This window comes from Amphiura filiformis, chromosome 2 (genome assembly GCF_039555335.1).
Source record: "Amphiura filiformis chromosome 2, Afil_fr2py, whole genome shotgun sequence".
Lineage (NCBI taxonomy): Eukaryota > Metazoa > Echinodermata > Ophiuroidea > Amphilepidida > Amphiuridae > Amphiura > Amphiura filiformis.
The window spans coordinates 26,374,086-26,395,336 of NC_092629.1; the positions used below are offsets into that span (position 1 = coordinate 26,374,086).

The following is a 21,251-nucleotide window of genomic DNA, read 5'->3' on the forward strand; positions in this document are numbered from 1 at the left end:
ATGGAATCACCCATTCAGTGTCGTCTGCTCCAAAATGGGCTATTCCAGTTGAAATCCATACACCCCTATGGAAGACATGACCTTAATCTGCCGCACAGGGAGAGGGAGTGTAGATAGCAAATGGAATCACCCATTCAGTGTCGTCTGCTCCAAAATGGGCTATTCCAGTTGAAATCCATACACCCCTTATGGAAGACATAACCTTAATCTGCCGCATAGGGAGAGGGAGTGTAGATTGCAAATGGAGTCACCGATTCAGTGTCGTCTGCTCCAAAATGGGCTATTCCAGTTGAAATCCATACACCCCCTATGGAAGACATGACCTTAATCTGCCCGAGAGGGAGTGTAGATTGCAAATGGAATCACCCATTCAGTGTGATCTGCTCCAAAGTTGGGCTATTTCAGTTGAAATCGATACATCCCTATTGGAAGACATGACCTTCATCTCCTACACAGGGAGTGTATATTGCAAATGGAGTCACCCATTTAGGTAACCCCATTTGAAATTCACACTCCCTGTGTGGAAGATATTTCCCAAATCTTCCATAGGGGGTGTATGTATTTCAAGTGGAGTTACCCATTTGTTGCCATCTAATAATAATATAGGAACCATAACTGTAACTAACAATTACTGTATTTTTGCACCAGGTACATTCACAAGAAATAACATTTTGACTTCTTTACAGAACAACACTTAAAATTCTGATTAATTGTAGTCAAATATTATTTCTTTCATAGGAGTGTTGATGGAAATTATGTTCTTTGACGTATGTAGTGTTTATGTAGATGTTAAGTCAATTGGCAGTAAGCTGAACTGAATTAATGTGTTATAAAGGTGTCCTACGTTTATACAAGCAAAATTTGATCTTGTTGCAAATTTGGGTTTTAGTTCAAGTGTTTTTAAACAAAATTAACACAGTAGTGTAGTGTTATAGATTCATGGGTAACGTAACATGTGCACCCGGTTTAAGCAAAATAGAGAGTAGTGTAGAAGTTTAATGAGAGCAATATTGTACCACTTTCATCAAACCAAGTTCATCAATAATTTATTTAACCGATGAGAACTACCTGCCTATTGGCCAGAAAGAAGTTTTCATTATCAATTGGCCCAATCAGCAACATTGTTAGAATAATTTCACCATGCAAAAAAATTGGGGTGAATTATTTCCAAAGCTCCATTCTGATTGATGATTAAAGTGAAGATATCATGTAACTGACCAATCAGAGGCAATGTTAGATCGGCAGGTAGTGCTCAGGTTAAATGTGATTTTCTTCTCCTTTATACCCACTGCATCAATCTGTTTTTTTGATGTTAGAATTTGTATGATAAATAGATGGAGTGAAGACTTGTCTTTAGTTTTTTAAGTTTTAAATTAATACACAATTTGCTACTGTGGCTATTTTGCTGAAAGCCTGATTAGCCGTTCATACTACCTTAATTAAGAAAAAAAATTACGGGGGGATGGAACTTTCAAGTACCTTTTTGGTTTGGGGTTTTTTTTTGCAAATGACCTTAAAATCACCAAAATTGTAAATATTTTGAATATTTGAATTTTGAAATAAAATAAAAAAGCCTGAAATTTTTTGACATTTTGTTTGCCATCATTTGTACAGAAAAAAAACATTTTCCCCAATTTCTTAAAATCTGAGTCAGTCTGGCTCGTAGAGTGGTTTTTTTTTCTTTGTTGCCTAATGCAGTTTTAAATTAATACACAATTTGCTACTTTGGCTATTTTGCTGAAAGCCTGATTAGCCGTTCATACTACCTTAATTAAGAAAAAAAAAAAATTACGGGGGGATGGAACTTTCAAGTACCTTTTTTTTTTTGCAAACGACCTTAAAATCACCAAAATTGTAAATATTTTGAATTTTGAAATAAAATAAAAAAGTCTGAAATTTTTTGACATTTTGTTTGCCATCATTTGTACAGAAAAATAAAAAACATTTCCCCAATTTCTTAAAATCTGAGTCAGTCTGGCTCGTAGAATGGGTTTTTTTCTTTGTTGCCTAATGCAATCTTTTTCTTTTCTTTTTCTAGAACCTAATTTTGGAGAAAAATGTGCAAAACAGCAAAAATGAAATTATGGAAATACTCAGGCTTTGTTGCCATGTTTTGTGAACCATTTTATTTAAGGGAAGGGGTATGAACGTTTGGACATTATTTATTGTGGGACATTAGAGCACATCAGACATATTGCATTGCATTGCGAATTGCATTCTGAATACGAAGAATGTCCTTCTGATATCAAATAATTTTGATTTTTTGAAATTCGCAATGTAATACAAGCATTAAAAATTGATTGAAAATTTTTGATATTTAACAGTACTCGAAGTAAACTTTATAAATCTGATGATTTATACTTAACGTGTATGTAGGTGGGATGAAATGCCGACGATCAATTGAAAATTTTGACCTTTCGTATTGAAGATATGGATTTTTTTCCCCAAAACACCAAAAAAAATTAGGTGTTTTTGGGGAAAAAATCCATATCTTCAATATGAAATGTCAAAATTTTCAATTGATCATCTGCTTTTCCTCCCAGCTACATACACTTTAAGTATATCATTAGATTTATAAAATTTACTTCGAGGGCTGTTGTATATCAAAAATTTGAAAAATATCAAATTTTTATAATTTGTCATGAAATTTGTATTATATCGTGATTTTCAAAAAATGAAAATTATTTGATATCAGAAAGACATTATTCGTATTCAGAATGCAATTCGATACGTCTGTGGTGCTCTCATGTCCCATAAAAAAATACTGTCGAAATGCTATAAACGCTCATTTCAGATCCCTTAAGGATGCACAATTTCAGATCGAGCCGATTTTTGAATCGGGTTCGACTGTTTGAAACCGTATTTCTGTTATACTTGACATATTAAAATTTTGCTTTCTTTGGTGTGAAGTCTGAATCCTACTACTACATCCCTCCCCCTTCCCCACCAATCAATGTTGGGTATTTCTAGGAGTGCATGACCAAAAAAACAACTGCCAACATTGATCGGGGGGAATGGGGGGCATATTTGAAATACCCATGTTAAATTGTTCTAACAAATGACCGGGATTGAAGTTCCAGCTCCTCGAGGGGGTGGATGTGAAGCACGCATGGCTGCGAAGCGGCCAACCAGACGCTTGGCTAGGACTGGTGGATTTTGTAAAGAGAGAGAGCCTATCATGGTCCCTATGCACTGAACAAGTGCAAGTTCAAACTTGGAATCACTCAGATGGAGCCCATATAGAAGAGTGTAATAGCCCCTCTATAATTAAAGACAGAGATAAAAACAATTTATCACGTCTGATGTCACTATCAATTACGATCCTTGATTGGTTTACACAGGTTAATCAGCACGTAAAAGGAAGACCGATCTATCTGGTGCTGATCGTAGAAAAGGAATAGCAGCAAATGGCGAAAAATTATGTACTTTTACAAGGCAAAAAGCAGCTTTTCTAGGCATTGTGGACATGGTGCCTTCACCAAAGAAAGTTTCTTACTATAAAGACCTAACTTTTGAGATGGTTTGCATGTCGAAAGGTGCAAAATTAACAATAAGGCGCCCGGTTATAAATCCGCGTTCAGCAAGTCATCATCACGACACTTGTAAACAAACCGTGCTCGAGTTTGATTGACAGATTACGTCAGACGCGATAAATTGTCTTTATCTTTGTCTTTCATTATAGCTGTGACTTTGTAAGTTGTGATGGTGACTGTCCATTGAAATCATTCAGATGGAGCCCATACAGAAGAGTGTAATAGCCCCCTCTAGCTGTGACTTTGTAAGTTTTTTTGACAGGTCAAAAGGTGAAGGGAGCAAGCATTTTTGGTACATATAATTTAGGCACCACTTAACTATTACACCCTAAAAAGGTGTAGAAACATGCTGGGAACTTATTCTAGTGCTCGCATCATGTGATTAGACAATTTAAGCTTCTAGTTCATCACGCTGAGGTACACATAATTATTGCACAGCAGGGCCTTGTTATCTCTTCACAAATAGCTGATAGTTTAAGCCTATACTTATTAGTCTTTTCCCCGTGTTTCTGCTCTCCTTCTGACTGTCTTCTTAATCGTGTTGGTTCTTTAAAAGATCTTGTTTGCTTGTATATTTTGTTGTAAAGCGCATTGAGGCTCTTCGTAATAATGCGCTATATTAAGTGCCTGTTTATTATTATTATTATTATCAGAGGACACAATTCAATGACTTAAATATATTTCTGAAAGGATGACTTGAATTATGGTACAAAATTGAAGCTGCATGATATCAATAATTATCTATTAGGTGTAAAGGTTGAATTATTATGATTTCATTTGTGATAAAATTGCAATGTAAATATTCCCTGTATTTGCTGGAGTTAAACCTACATTATGTGACACAAAAACTTTGACAAATAAAAGTTTAGCTTTGTGAAAAAAACTTTTGTATAGTAATGACGGGTAATGACAGAGATAATAACATGAATAATACAAACGTGAATAATTCAAGGAATAACCCTTGAGGTCAGGTCAACCCTAATTGCAATTAGTCGTTTTGTTTACCTACATACAGTTATATTCAAATAATCTGTCCGCCAAGACTTACTGGTTCATCAAAGAGAACAAGCTGCTGTGTGCATTTTGTGGGGCGCCATTTTGATTACAACTTTGCCTGGATTTGAAACAAGGTACAACTAACTGTTGAAGTCTACAGTCTACTTTATGAATAGTTTCCATTAAAAGGTAAGATGATAAATGTGCTACAAATATAATATTATATGATCTTTAGGGCTACTAGAGGTGATCACTTGTGGAGAGTTACACGATTGGTTTTGTGTACATGTATAATTTTATGACAACAATTAGGCCTATAGTAGATATTAGGGACTGTGCAATAATTATGAGCAGGGGGATTGTTTATTAGAAGGTAAGATGATATAAAAAGTGATACAAATAGTGTAGTTTGATCTCCAGGACTGACTAGAGGTGATCACTTGAGAAGAGTTACGGGTTTTTTGGAATGTGTATAATTCTATGACACCATAGTAGACATAGGTCTGTGCAACAATTATGAGTGGAGAGGGTGTTTATTAGAATGTAAGATGATAAAAGTGGTATAAGTAGTTTGATCTCTAGGACTACTAGAAGTGATCATTTGAGGAGAGTTGTACAATTGGTTCTGTGGTACATGTATAATTTTATGACACCGTAGTAGACATTAGGGGCTGTGCAATAATAATGAGCAGGGGGAGTGTTTATTAGAATGTAAGATGATAAAAGTGGTATAAGTAGTTTGATCTCTAGGACTACTAGAAGTGATCATTTGAGGATAGTTGCACAATTGGTTCTGTGGTACATGTATAATTTTATGACACCATAGTAGACATTGGGGGCTGTGCAATAATAATGAGCAGGGGGAGTGTTTATTAGAATGTAAGATGATAAAAGTGGTATAAGTAGTTTGATCTCTAGGACTACTAGAAGTGATCATTTGAGGAGAGTTGCACAATTGGTTCTGTGGTACATGTATAATTTTATGACACCATAGTAGACATTAGGGACTGTGCAATAATAATGAGCAGGGGAGTGTTTATTAGAATGTAAGATGATAAAAGTGGTATAAGTAGTTTGATCTCTAGGACTACTAGAAGTGATCATTTGAGGAGAGTTGCACAATTGGTTCTGTGGTACATGTATAATTGTATGACACCATAGTAGACATTGGGGGCTGTGCAATAATAATGAGCAGGGGGAGTGTTTATTAGAAGGTAAGATGATAAAAGTGGTATTAGTAGTTTGATCTCTAGGACTACTAGAAGTGATCATTTGAGGAGAGTTGCACAATTGGTTCTGTGGTACATGTATAATTTTATGACACCATAGTAGACATTGGGGGCTGTGCAATAATAATGAGCAGGGGGAGTGTTTATTAGAAGGTAAGATGATAAAAGTGGTATTAGTAGTTTGATCTCTAGGACTACTAGAAGTGATCATTTGAGGAGAGTTGCACAATTGGTTCTGTGGTACATGTATAATTTTATGACACCATAGTAGACATTGGGGGCTGTGCAATAATAATGAGCAGGGGGAGTGTTTAGTAGAATGTAAGATGATAAAAGTGGTATAAGTAGTTTGATCTCTAGGACTACTAGAAGTGATCATGTGAGGAGAGTTGCACAATTGGTTCTGTGGTACATGTATAATTGTATGACATCATAGTAGACATTAGGGGCTGTGCAATAATAATGAGCAGGGGGAGTGTTTATTAGATTGTAAGATGATAAAAGTGGTATAAGTAGTTTGATCTCTAGGACTACTAGAAGTGATCATTTGAGGAGAGTTGCACAATTGGTTCTGTGGTACATGTATAATTTTATGACACCATAGTAGACATTAGGGGCTGTGCAATAATAATGAGCAGGGGGAGTGTTTATTAGAAGGTAAGATGATAAACGTGGTATAAGTAGTTTGATCTCTAGGACTACTAGAAGTGATCATTTGAGGAGAGTTGCACAATTGGTTCTGTGGTACATGTATAATTTTATGACAGGATAGTAGACATTAGGGGCTGTGCAATAATAATGAGCAGGGGGAGTTTTTGATAGAATGTAAGATGATAAAAGTGGTATAAGTAGTTTGATCTCTAGGACTACTAGAAGTGATCATTTGAGGAGAGTTGCACAATTGGTTCTGTGGTACATGTATAATTTTATGACACCATAGTAGACATTAGGGGCTGTGCAATAATAATGAGCAGGGGGAGTGTTTATTAGAATGTAAGATGATAAAAGTGGTATAAGTAGTTTGATCTCTAGGACTACTAGAAGTGATCATTTGAGGAGAGTTGCACAATTGGTTCTGTGGTACATGTATAATTTTATGACACCATAGTAGACATTAGGGCTGTGCAATAATAATGAGCATGGGGAGTGTTTATTAGAATGTAAGATGATAAAAGTGGTATAAGTAGTTTGATCTCTAGGACTACTAGAAGTGATTATTTGAGGAGAGTTGCACAATTGGTTCTGTGGTACATGTATAATTTTATGACACCATAGTAGACATTGGGGACTGTGCAATAATAATGAGCAGGGGGAGTGTTTATTAGAAGGTAAGATGATAAAAGTGGTATAAGTAGTTTGATCTCTAGGACTACTAGAAGTGATCATTTGAGGAGAGTTGCACGATTGGTTCCGTGGTACATGTATAATTTTATGACAGCATAGTAGACATTAGGGGCTGTGCAATAATAATGAGCAGGGGGAGTGTTTATTAGAATGTAAGATGATAAAAGTGGTATAAGTAGTTTGCTCTCCAGGACTACTAGAAGTGATCATTTGAGGAGAGTTACACGATTGGTTTTGTGGTACATGTATAATTTTATGACACCATAGTAGACATTAGGGGCTGTGCAATAATAATGAGCAGGGGGAGTGTTTATTAGAAGGTAAGATGATAAAAGTGGTATAAGTAGTTTGATCTCTAGGACTACTAGAAGTGATCATTTGAGGAGAGTTGCACAATTGGTTCTGTGGTACATGTATAATTTTATGACACCATAGTAGACATTGGGGACTGTGCAATAATAATGAGCAGGGGGAGTGTTTATTAGAATGTAAGATGATAAAAGTGGTATAAGTAGTTTGATCTCTAGGACTACTAGAAGTGATCATTTGAGGAGAGTTGCACAATTGGTTCTGTGGTACATGTATAATTTTATGACACCATAGTAGACATTAGGGGCTGTGCAATAATAATGAGCAGGGGGAGTGTTTATTAGAATGTAAGATGATAAAAGTGGTATAAGTAGTTTGATCTCTAGGACTACTAGAAGTGATCATTTGAGGAGAGTTGCACAATTGGTTCTGTGGTACATGTATAATTCTATGACATCATAGTAGACATTAGGGGCTGTGCAATAATAATGAGCAGGGGGAGTGTTTATTAGAAGGTATTCAAGGTAAGATGATACAAGTGGTACAAATAGTTCAATATCATTAGGCCTAATAAAAAGATTTGTATTACCCTTTTCGACCGACCCTAAAATCAACAAATGTTTTGAAAATGGTTTGCATGTTTTATTTTGTATAAATCATTTACCATGGTATTTTGTGGTGAAAAAAACAAGAACAAGAGAAAAGAAAAGTAAAGTAAAGCGACTGACCGACCCTGGCTTTGGAGCTCTCAGGCCAATACAATTTTTAGACCTTATCATTCTTGGGTAATCACCATTAATATTATTATTATTTTATCATTATTAAATTCAGATAGATGATGGCAAATTTAAAGCTTATGCAAGTTGTTCTACAAGAGTCTACAAACGTTTTGTGTGATAAATTAAAGCCGAAAAAAATATTGGTATGTCTGCAACAGAACGGTGTACTAGATAAAGATGATGTCCAGAAAATAATGAGTGAAAAAACGGATGCAGAGAAAGTTATAGCATTGCTGGATCAACTACGTTTCAAGCCTGAATCGAAGTATGCTTTATTTATGGAGACTTTGGAGCAAGTAGATAAACAGCTCCATTGGAAGGTGAAAGTCATAGAGAGAAAGCACAATTACAGTAAGTATTTTATAGTAGGGTCAGAATATGGGTTCCTGTGAGTCTAAAGAGGGGGAGAAGTTTTGAAAATGTTTCTTTTTGTACTTTTGAGGGTGCTGAATAAGAATTTTTGGGTCCAACCCATTTTCAAAATGGCTGTCAAAATACCATTAAATGACATCCTACTAATGGGATATATTGACTGAATTTTGTACTTTCGAGGGAACTGAATAAGAATTTTGGGGACATTTGTGGAACTCCCAGTAGAGAGTGGTTTTCAAATGGCTGTCAAAATACCATTAAATGCGATTCTAGAATGGGCTTAGAATATAATGTATTATTGCGCCCATTTTGAAAAACCTCACTCTAGCGGGAGTTGAATCCCTATATTTCCCTAAGGTTGGACTCACAGATACCTATACAGCTATCAAAGAAAAAAATCAGTCGATATACATCCCATTAGCAGACTTCTAGGTATTTAAAAACTGCCATCTAGTGGAGTTCCCAACCTGTCCCAGTGGACCCAAAAATTCTTATTCAGCACCCTTGACAGTGTGAAAAACATTTTCACAACTTCCCCTCTTAAGTCTCCAGGAACCCATATTGTGACCCTAATATTGTTTCAAGTTATTTTAATATAAGAAATGCATGAAACATCTCTTCCTAGGTTGGTATATATATATATTTTTTTATTTCAAATGTAGGTTTTTATGTTCAAGCCTAGGCCCATAAAGGGGATATTTTACCCCTCCCCCCGGCCTGTGTTTTTCAAAGAGGACTTAAGAGCACACATAAATACACTACTTAACAACAACAACTATTGATACCAGGATGACTTAAGCTAATTAAACTTTAAAAAGTTCATTTAGTACAGTCTTAGTTGTAATAATCATAGTCAATAGATATACACTTCTTTGGCAATGGCCTATTCAGTTGAAATCCATACACCCCCAATGGAAGACACTACCTTAATCTCCACTGACACAGGAGTGTGCATTTTAAATGGGATTACTTGAATGGGTGCCTCCTTTTGAAATCTCTTCCCCCTGTGTCTTCCAAAGGGGGGGGGGGGGGTGTATGGATTTCAACTGGAATATTCCAATAGTTTTGAGCAGAGAGTTACAAGTTTCATCATGACCTGGGCTTTTATTATGATCAAAGTTGTCAATTATTTTAATAATTTTGTTCTCAAATATACATATTATTGTTTAATGGATTAGGTAAAATATTTTTGACATTTAATGCCAGTTTCATCAGCAATTTTAGGACCAATACTTACAAAATAATTATTAAAATTTGAAATATCTCGAGGATTAAATAAATTGCCTAATTAAAAAAATGTGTTTGGTTGCAATTATTTTAGTGCATCCAAATATGTTATTAATGGCATGCCAAGTAACTTTCTTTGCTGAAATTTCAAATGATAATATATTTAAATAATGTGTAATATAATAATATTTAATACAGCGATGTTTACAACATTTTAATTTTGGAGTGCTCATGAGTACCTTGTCAATTCAAAGTACTGGGAGATGAATTAGAATTTAAGACTCCTTTGTAATATTTTCAACACATTGATGAGAACATTAATCTAAATTTTGCTTTTTCTTCAATTTCTTCTTCAGATCCACCTGCTGCCCAACAGTGAGTTTACTGAAGTTATTATTAGGCGACAAAATATTCCCCTGTTCTATGGGCCTGACCAATCCAGATCTTGCAAGGGGGAGTTGGTGGGGGTTAGTCGTGTGCAAGTAATAGCAGCTGTTATTTGCCCAAAGTGGGTTGATTTTGATTGACAGTTTTTGAAGAAAAACATACTCAAATATGTTTGCAAAAAAACTCTTCAGATTTTTAAAGCTTTTTATGATATTTTAGGATCATTTATCCTCTAAGAGAAATTCCATACCGACAAAGTGTGTCCACCTGTAGAATAGGGAGGGATTATTTTTGTCGCCCAATGTATATTACTTTTATTTCCATTTTTAAAGTATTAAATGTGATATCAGCGGTAGTTTTGAAAGTGGTGGGGAGCCAGTGGGTGGCGTATGTATAAAATGTAAATAATGTCCGTAAAGCAGTCATCGCTTCGCGCTTGAGCTACGTACGTATGGGTGTCTAGCTAGGGGGGAATGTGTCACCCTCAAAATTGAGAGACTTTTGCAAAATGAAGGCCAACTTAAAGCCATTTGGTGGACCATTTTGGTACTATTATGTAAAATAATTTGAAAAAGTGGAAAATTGGTACAATGAAGGCCAAATTAAAAGCCATTTGTGGGCATGTTTTCAGCTTTTATTGTTAAATTAGAAAAGCTGATCTAATTGTAATTGTAAATGGGATTAATTCTTCAACATTCTGTTCTTGTTTTTTGTTTATTGAGGTTTCTTATTTCTGTTTGTGTTATATGTTTGGTATGTTTGATAGCTTTCTTTTGTGGATGGACACTGTATTATATACTTACAGTGTACACTGTATAAGCATTTGGATCACTATTTTCTATTTTTCTACTTTTTTTTCAAATTTATTTTATTTATAATATAGTTATGGTGACTCTGCTGAAGCTACAAATCAGACTTCAGACCAATCTGACTTATCTGGCAGGTATGTATAAATCATGTAAACATGGAAGTGGGGTTCTGATTGGCTAATTGAATCATGTCATCATCACATCGGCACCTCATTCACCAATTAAGCTGTGACCTACAATCTTGGAAAAAAGTACTTGGAACGCTTGGCACACTCCGTCGTAATCCGTGCAGAATTTCTTATGATCATGGAAATGATGTATATTGCGCTTGGGAACAAACATGACATCTACAACAATGATTTATCCTCCCCCCTCACAATCTATCAACGTTGGACACATTGGGAAACCGCTGAAGACATTGGCATTTCTCAACATTGCACGGGGAAAGGAGGTGACAGTTTTCCGTTATTTACATGCAAGTGTTCCAAGACTTATTTCCAAGATTGTAGTTCATTTGACGCGATAATCAGGAAGACCACTCAGACACCGCTGAAAGACCTTGCTGAATACTAAAGTATCAAAAGTCAAAACCTCTTGTAGACTATTCCTTGGTTCCATTCGCAAAATGTTCATGATTTTTCACATTTTTCTTCATGTAATAATGACTTATGTTAAAGGTTGTTTGAAAGTTTTTGCCAATCATGCTTAATGTTTCAGCCAACAGTCGAATGAAAAGGAAGATATACTGATTCGGACATTTACAAAATGGGCTAACACACACTTGAAAAGTGTCAATGAGGAAGTGGACAATTTGGAAGAAGACTTCTGGGATGGACCTAAACTGACTGCCTTAATTGAAGTTTTGGTGCAGAAAGGTACAGTAGATATCAAAATGTCTTATATGTGTATCAGAAGTAATCATTTTTTATTCAATGGACAATTTTTAGAACATGACTACATGTACAGTTTAAAACATGGTAGAAATAGGTACTTTCCAGGCTCACTGCATCTCCAGCGGGAACCACGAATTAAGCACACATCACATCGTAGGAACGAGACTTCCAGTTCCCACAGGATATGCTGTGAGCCTGGAAAGCACCTGTGATCAAGATGGCATACCCTGCTATCGAAAGCTAATTATATAAGAAACATGAGTTTTAAATCATTGAATTTGTCTATCAAAAATTGAATAATTTCATGAACAATCCATAGTTGAAACTATTCAATGGTAGAAACAGTTGCAAAAAATGTAAGGGTGCTATCCTACATTGTCTAAGATCATAGCTAAAAGGTTCGTGACCCGATCGAAAAGCCTCATCCCCCATTTTTTATTCATCAAAACTGTGATTTTAGTATCAAAAGAATGTTAATATTTTTCTAATTACCCCAGTGAAATTTAATGCCTGAGGTATGTTTGTTTTAAATAGTGTGAATGTAGTGATTTGAAGTTACCACACCGGAAGTGTTGTTAATATCCTATGGGGCATTGTTATACACGTTTCTGCATCTATTGTTTTAAATAGAATAGAGAACATGAAAAATCGGACCATGCCTCTTTAATTAAAATTAATTTGCAATTATTTATTCCTATGATATTAAGCATGTAAAAAAGGAGGCGAACCTGCATATAAGCAGTGAACGGAGTGTCCATATCTCTATCATTGGTCATTGGATCAGACTCCTTCATGTAATGTTACTGTAGAGGGATCGATCGCTACACCTCCACAGTGAATATGTTACCTTCACAGCATAAAGAATGCCGGTACCCATACACCTGGGTATAGTAATTATGAGGTAAAGCACCTTACTCAAGGGCACAAAATGCATGGCCACGGCAGGGTTCAAGCCCAAGCCCACAATCTTATGATCATGATAAAGGCCTGTACTCTACTGCTAGACCAAATTTTCGTTAAATTTGAATTACGTTCTGGTGTACGTAATTCAACATAGTGGCCTATGGAGCAGTGTAATACACATAATCATTATATAACTCGCAAACGCAAAATCGGAATCAACTGAAATTTTGGGATTAAGCTTTTTTCATGGATATGTACTGAAAAATGTCATAACAAGAGGATGCTAAGATCACAAAATACTCCTTTAAGCATTCTAAGTATAAATATGTAAAAAAAAAAGGTAAAGGAGACGATCCTGTATAAACAGTAATAAGAGTGCCCATCTCTCTTTCATTGGCGATTGGGCCAGACTCCTCTTTGTAATGTTGCTATAGGAGGATCGCTACACCTCCTCCACAGCGAGTCTGTTACCTTCCCAGCATTTAAGAATGCCGGTACCCATTTATACACCTGGGTGGAGAAGAGTAATCGAGATAAAGTGCCTTACTCAAGGGCACAACACGATGGCTTTGCCGGGGCTCGAACCCGCAACCTTCCAATTGAATACCTGAGTGGAAGAAGGGCCCAACTCCAATTTTTTACAAAAACGAGTTAGACCCAGCATTTTATTGCCAGCAGATTGTTCTTCCTTGTGTGTGAAAGATGAGCCAAAATCCACTCTCTAAATGGTCTTCCACGTACAATTAATCATGGTTTTCATGGAAGAAAGGCCCAAATCCATGGAGTTATTATTATATATTTGCAACACTTATTATTATTTACAGGACAGAAAGAGCTGGATCCAGTTAATCAAAAAACAGTGATGCTAACAGTGATGCAGCAACTATTTTTAAGTTTTACAACATTTGGGAGTAAAGCTAATGCTTCCCAGACGAAGGAAAGTAAAAGAGACCAGTTGCTTTCCTGGGTGCAGGAGCAGATTCCAAGCTGCAGTATCACAAATTTTACTAGTGACTGGACTCATGGAAAAGCTATTGGTGCTTTGGTGAATAAATTTGCTCCAGGTAAGTAACCTAAATGTTAACTAGTTGTCTTATAAGATTCTTATTGCAGCCGTCTGCACAGGTACACCGTCGCCAAGGTATCTGGTGCACACAAAGTACCCACATAGTACCAATGCTGCTACCTACAAGCAATAGTACTGCTAGTACCAGTGCAATAGTACTGCACTGGTACTAAGCTGGTAGGCCTACTCCCCTGGTACAAAATTTATTACCCCTGATTTGCGACAGTCGGGGGTAATTTAGCTTCAGTTTTTTAAGGATCTGTCCACCCCGACTGTCCACCAAATGCTAAAGTTTGTTTGGCTTTTAATTGGCGAAAATTATTCACCATGACCTGTTTGAGATATTTATTTATACATGTAAGTTTGATATGAATATCAAATTGATTTGATATGAATTTTTAAACACACACACATGAAAGTGTATTTTCTATGTACAGGGGAAAGAAGAATCACACATCGCATATAGCACAATTAAACATAAAATTACAAATAGAAACATGACATGCATAGACAGATATACCAGAGTTAAGACTCCGGAAATACCTGCCTGTGATAGGATTTGAACCCCAGACTTCTCGCTTGCAGGGCGAGCGCTCTTATTACTGAGCTACATACTCGCCCTGATTCTTCTTTCCCCTCTAAGCCTATATATTAAGAATGACTATTAAGCATCATTAATTTTATCTTGTGCGCTAGTTTATAATGTTGCTATGCTCCAGTGTATGATGCTTAAGCCTCTTCCCCTGTTCATATTTTCTGTGCTTTAGGCAAATTGATATCATATAAGAATAAGAACCATTTAATAATAATTAGATCAAGTTTAGTATGATGTTAAAAAACTTTGAAGTTGAATATTTTCAACATTATACATATTTCCCTTGATCGTATCACATATTAGAGGAAAGCTTTTATGATTATGATCATCAAGCGGTCACTTTTCTTTAGACTTTATTGTAATATGATTGGAAATAAAGTGTTGAAAATATTATGTTTTTTGTTGTTATTTCATTCGAAAATCAGGAGCATGTTGTGACTGGGAATCTTGGGAAGAAGATTATGCTACACGGAATATAGAAGAAGCAATGAAGATGGCAGAAGACTGGCTTCAAGTAGCACAGGTTAGGTTATGCAATATTCTTGAAAGTGATATCTTGAAATTAGGTGCAAGACATGCAATCTTGAACTGGATTGAATTTGACAGTTTTTGAAAATTGTTACAACTTTCAAGCTTCTGATGATTTAGAAGGGTCTCTTCCGTGTTTAATTTGTTTGATAAATTTAGCTAGGATAGAGAGTCAATCGGAGGTAGATAATTCAATTTATAGAACTCATACAAAGATTCTTGTCATTTGATTGGTCAATTACTATTGATTAATATAATGATGTATATTCATACGTAGCGGTAAATGTAAATAGAAAGCAAATTTATACTTCTACGCTACTCAAATTTGGTACACTCACCGGAGCGCTTTCACCGGGTTAACCGGCGTCTTCAGCGGATGTTATTGCTCTGCTCTTGTTGTTGCTAGTGATGTAGTACTAGGACACCTCCGATGACGTCGCAGATGTTGATGACGTCAAACTTGAAAACAAAACTGAACAAGAAAAGCAATCTGGTGTCGTGTACAGCATCCCTTGCAAAGACTGTGACTCCCTATACATTGGCGAGTCTGGACGCAAGCTTGAAAAGAGGCTAACAGAACACAAATCTAAAGCGGCCAGTTCCAAGTCAGCAATTAAGGAACACGTCGACAGGAGCAAAGAACACCAGATTGACTGGGAGAACGTAAAAGTGTCAAGGACTTCCCTCGCAGGGTCTTGGAAGCAATCCACATCAGAACTAAAAGACCCAGACTGAACCGTGACAAAGGGTTGGACATCGACCCTACTGTCTGGGACAACCTCCTGACCCCTGGAACCAAGGGGCGGCACAACATCTTCAAGTTTGGCGTCATCAACATCTGTGACGTCATCGGAGGTGTCCTAGTACTACATCACTAGCAACAACGATCTTCAGACGCCGGTTGACCCGGTGAACGCGCTCCGGTGAGTGTACCAAATTTGAGTAGCGTAGAAGTATAAATTTGCTTTCTATTTACTATTGATTAGTTTTGCTATTTTTTGCAAAAGACTATTGTTAAGCACGAGCGTATAGCATGCATTGACCCCCTTGACTCGCCAATTCTAGGTGTGGGTGTTACTTCTAAAACAAATATAGTGTAGATACTTATTTCGTCTTCCTTGTTTTCAAAATTAGTGAAAAAAAGATTTATATATGAGTTAATACAAATATTGAATGTTTTTATTTCATTCCGTGTAATATGAACTGACTCAGCAAAGCATCGTTGAATGGAACAGTCCATATTTCACCTCATGACAATATTCTTACCATTGTCCTCATAAATATTTGTATACTGAGTAAGTAATCATTTGTACTTTCATATTCTTTTTATTGCTATATCTCAATAGGTTATCACAGCAAGTGATATGCAGAGTGGAAAAGCAGATGAAATATGTGTGATGGCATACCTTGCTCAATTTTGTTTATGCACTGAAATTGAGGTATGTATGATCTTCTACAACACTTCTAATCTTGTATTTGTGTATGTATTTAACCATATTGGTTAATGACTGAATAGTATTTGTAATGATATATACTGTACACAAAAAGTAACCTATACACTTAAAACAAAATCCATTTCTTAAGACACTAAATTAGAAGATAAGATGGTAGGTAGATGGATTATTTTTTTCTGTGTATTTGGCAAGATACAACTTTTGTTTTTACACAAGTTGGGAGTGAATCATGCACTTAATAGTATGAAAAGAGGAAAGGTGCCAGGAACAGACAATGTGATTCTTGATACAATTGTGGAAGGAGGAGACTCCATCACAGGAGAGCTTGCCAAGCTTTTCACAGCTTGTATCAGGCAGGAAAAGGTACCACAACGATGGAAAGAGGCAAATATGGTCATTCTCTTCAAGAAAGGAGACAAACGAGACCTCAAAAACTACAGACCCATCAGCCTGCTCTCAAATGTGTACAAGCTTTTCACAAGATTCCTAACCAACAGATTGGAAAACACTCTAGATAGTAACCAACCCAAAGAGCAAGCAGGGTTCAGAAGTGGCTATTCCACCATGGACCATATACATACCATCAATCAACTGAAGGAAAAATGTCATGAGTATAATCAACCTCTCTGCATGGCCTTTATAGACTATGAAAAGGCATTTGATTCCATTGAAACAAGGAACGGAACATGTTTATAGGGATCACCTACAAAGACAGAAAGACAAACAAATGGTTAGAGATCAAACAAAGACTCAAGACATCTTGGAAACAGCCAAACACAGGAAATGGAATTGGGCAGGGCCCCGGGGGCAGGGCATATCACCAGAAGAACAGACAACAGATGGACTACAGCAATTACTGTATGGAGACCGATGGTGGGAAACAGAAACCGGGGAAGACAGTGCAAGAGATGGAGAGACGAGATAGATCAGTACTGGGGAACAGTAAATTGGTTCAGCAAGGCAAGAGACAGAGCTACCTGGCGGAGACATGCTAAGGCTTTCGTCCAGCAGTGGACCGACAATGGCTGATGATGATGAACTTTATTTCCTCAACTTATAGTAATTTGAATACTTCAGAAGTGACAAAAACTAACATTGACTTTTCCCTAGCAGCATGCAGGTATCAAACATAGTGAGCATTCATCTGTCAGGCTATAATGAACCCGTAACAAAAGGATGCAGAAACCGCCTTGAAGAAGAAAATATCAAAATTTGTCACTTTCAAATTCTAACTTTGCCATTCAAATGCGTATATAGCTTAAGTTATTAGTGTACGTAGAACAAAGTACGCATAACAAAATTCTCCATCTATATCGACCACTTTATTTTGTAATTTAGTTCTAGAAATAGCTTTGTGTTTAGTGTACGGTTACATTTTGTATTCAGTATACTTCTATTAATTTGTTTTGTCTTGTATGTTTTATTTGTTTCGATCATTATACATATTATTAAGGTGAATGCCCAAAATTATCTGGCAAAAATCGCTTATCCCCCCTTTCAATGCATGTGGCTGATATTCTTTGGCCTGACAACAAATTCTTGCCCCCCCTATTTCATCGAGAGGTACACATAATTATTACATCACCCCATAGTGAAACATGTGATTTAACATTTTTGAAAAACTTTGATAATTAATTTTTGAAAAAATATATATACTTTGTGAATTAAGAGCATTTTTTTAAACAAAACCAAAACTTTCACTCGCTATTGATGGTTTCTCCTATCATGGTTGATAAGCACCATCAGAATTGTTGTTTATCATTACTTCTGGTTGGAAAATGCACCTTCTACAGTCCGGATATGTCCAACCATAAGTAAGGATCAACAACTATCATTCTGATGATGCCTATCGACCATAATAGGCAAAACTGTCAGTAGTGAGTAGAAGTTTTGGATTTTGCTCAAAAGAAATTTTATCAACAAACCTGATGAACCTATTTTGTAATATACATGTACTTTGTGAATTCTAACCATTACATTATTTACAGTCTGTCTGAATTTAGGCTGTGTAATGGTATAATTAAATATGATTACATTGCAGGTACCAAGTGGACCAAGAAAACCTGTTGTAAATGAACTGAATATTGGAACTACAGAGATGACAGTAAACTGGTGCCATAAACCAAGACCAGTAATGCAGCCTGTACAGGAATACCAGGTGGAGTATGTAGAGGGTGCAGGTAGACGTGCAGGTAGACCAGCTGGTCACTGGAAAAAGCATCCCGATCAAATTCCTCACAGTATATTTACCTGTACAGTAAAGAATTTAGAGCACTACCAAGAGTATGGCTTTTGTGTACGAGGTCTGCATGATGGTTCCAAGTATGGGCCCATAAGTCCTCTTTCTGATTTGGCCATAACAACACCAAACCTTGGTAAGTTACATGCATTTGAAGCAGTTATATTATATATAAAGTTAATTTGTTTAAAGCCATCACTTGAACAACAAACATATGTGGAAGTGAGGGTCTAACTGAGCAGTAATGTGTAGTCCTACATTAGGGTGTATTATAAGACTATCCATGTGCTCAAGGTGAAATTTACACCTACTCATGTTACTGTTTTACCATTTTCCTGAGAATCAGAGAATTCCAATCTGTAGCTTTAAAGTAAGATGTTCCAATCATCAAACTTATCCCCATTTTAACAATATAGAACATTATTTGCAGTCTGTCTGAATTTAGTCAGTGTAATGGTTATGATTACATAATTTATATTGCAGGTACCAATTGGAACTACAGAGATGACAGTGAAATGATGCCAAGATTGTGATTTCGGTATCAGAGGAAATAAACATTTTTCTCAATATGTTCCCCAGTGCATCAAATGTGGGTTAACCGTAGAACTAAAGTTTTTCATCCGTCATTTAAAAAAATGTGCATCTTTACCCCAAACGACTTAAGCTAATCGTAGATCCATCTTAGTGACAAGATTTTTACTCCAACACCTTACGTCTTTTTCCGTGCTAGCCATCCATGCACCCAGATACTTGAAGTCCCTCGCCTCTTCTAGTTTGGTGCCATTGTTTGTCTGGATAGATATCTTTTGACCATGGTTGAAAGACATGAACTTTGTTGTTGAAGCATTCATTTTGAGGCCAACCATTCCAACAGATGATTCAACCCTTTGCAGTAACTCTTGCGCTTGGTGGATTTTCTCTGACAGTAGGGCTATGTCGTCTGCAAAGTCTAAATCTGTTAGCACTTCAGGTCCGATTCGTCTGCTTCTTCTCTTCTCCAGCTGGAATCCAAGCTGCTCTTCTTTGCCTTCGACTGCCTCCCTCAATGCATAGTCCAATACCACCACCAAGAGGTATGGGGTAAGGGTGTCTCCTTGCAGTACTACACCAGCAAGAATATCAAACAGTTCAGTTTCTCCATATATGGCGAAACTACTTTTGCCTTAATCTTTGTACAAGTTGCTATACCTTCCACAAATTGATAAGGGATTCCATAGGCTTTGAGAATTTGCAGCATCTTTCCTCTATGAATGGTATCAAAGGCTTTCCTGAAGTCTATGAAAGTTATTATTGCAGGCAGGTTTTTAGCTTTCACTCCTTCAATGATTCTCCTTAGGGCCAGTATGTGGCTTACTGTTGTTCGCCCAACCCTGAAACCATTCTGGCTGATCCTAAGAACTTTGTCTACTTCAGGATCTGTTGAGAATCATATTTTTAGTGAAAATCATATTTTTGGCCATAATGACCTTTGACCCAGAATTGGTCTTGTGACATTTGTGCCCCAACCCAATGGTTCTTGTGACCAAATATGGCCAAACTGGCCTGAAGCATATGGCTATGATGGCTCGTTATAAGATTGACAGAAAGCAGAATTGACTTAAAACAGTATAATCACAACAATCATGTGATTGTAAAAATTGTAAATATGCGATAATAAGTAGACAGATACCAGTCAAACTTGGCAGATGTTTATTGCAGTGGCGTAGCTAGGGGTTTTGGCGCCCAGGGCTAAGGATACATAATGGCGCCCCCTTTCCACACGCGCGAACATTTGCACAAATAGGGCCTAATTAATTTTGGTTATAATTAAGTTGAATATCGGTCTTAAATTGATCTTTCAAATGATTTTGTGCTGAAATGCGTGTGAAGCGTGCAAAAAGTTTGACTTTCATAGCTATAAGGGGGCGCAGAATCGATGCTGAATTGGTCAATTCGGTGCCCCCCACAGGTGGCGCTCAGGGCACATACCTCCTGTGCCCTCTTCACTTTTCAATGTTTCTGTCATTGTCAAAATTTCATAGTATAAACTGTAGTTTGCATATAGTTATTATTACTTATTATTTCGGTATGTTTTTATTACAGACTTGAGCAACATTAGATATATACTTATGGAAGCTACAGAAAAACTCTGCGGCTATTTGGATCCCTATTATGTCATTGAAAACATGTATGCACGGCGCATGCTCTCCTTTGCTGACAAGCAGAAGATAAAAAGCATACAAGCTTTTTCCGAAAAGGTTGATTTTTTGCTGCAAACATTGAGGCGAAAAGAGGCAAAAGCATATTTTGTTTTTATGTCAGCACTGTGTAAAGAACGTGATGATTTATTCAGGGAAGTTGTTAATATAGAATGTGAATTTACCAAAGGTAAGAAGTTCCTTGTTTTATAAATTTGTTAAGTCATACACTACAAGATTCCTATTGGGGCCGCCTTCACAGGTACACTGTCGCCAAGGTACTTGGCTGGTACTGTGTAGTACCAGGGTAGTACCAGGGTAGTACCAGGGCAGTACCAGTGCAATACCACCGCTGATGGGTCCTGAGCAGTAGCACCATTGGTACTATGTGAGGTACTTTGTTTGCACAAG

At 36.7% G+C, this 21,251-nt stretch overlaps 3 protein-coding genes across 3 annotated transcripts in view; all 3 read left to right on the forward strand.

The window, feature by feature from the left end:
• LOC140171398 (zinc-regulated GTPase metalloprotein activator 1-like) overlaps positions 1-2,119 on the forward strand; it is a 35,966-nt gene extending 33,847 nt beyond the window's left edge. The window contains exon 11 of the mRNA XM_072194649.1: positions 2,039-2,119. Within this exon, the coding sequence (XP_072050750.1) occupies positions 2,039-2,119 (81 nt within the window). The remainder of the gene's footprint in view (positions 1-2,038) is intronic.
• Positions 1-21,251, forward strand: part of LOC140146038 (uncharacterized) — a 171,680-nt gene that overhangs the window by 106,925 nt on the left and 43,504 nt on the right. The gene's annotated exons all lie outside the window — the stretch shown is intronic.
• On the forward strand, positions 4,500-21,154 carry LOC140135756 (uncharacterized). Its single transcript, XM_072157372.1, has 10 exons — positions 4,500-4,718; positions 8,243-8,541; positions 10,146-10,164; positions 11,060-11,119; positions 11,703-11,860; positions 13,606-13,845; positions 14,868-14,965; positions 16,317-16,409; positions 18,466-18,799; positions 20,746-21,154. The coding sequence occupies exons 2-10, from the start codon at positions 8,247-8,249 to the stop codon at positions 21,051-21,053; spliced, it is 1,605 nt and encodes a 534-aa protein (XP_072013473.1). The 5' UTR covers positions 4,500-4,718; positions 8,243-8,246; the 3' UTR covers positions 21,054-21,154.

Excerpts from the sequence above, each read along its gene's own strand:
- LOC140135756 (XM_072157372.1), top strand. The coding sequence starts at position 8,247 with ATGATGGCAAATTTAAAGCTTATGCAAGTTGTTCTACAAGAGTCTACA. Across the intron at positions 13,846-14,867 it reads GGTGAATAAATTTGCTCCAG|GAGCATGTTGTGACTGGGAA; the intron begins GTAAGTAACCTA and ends TTCGAAAATCAG. Across the intron at positions 18,800-20,745 it reads CATAACAACACCAAACCTTG|ACTTGAGCAACATTAGATAT; the intron begins GTAAGTTACATG and ends TTTTTATTACAG.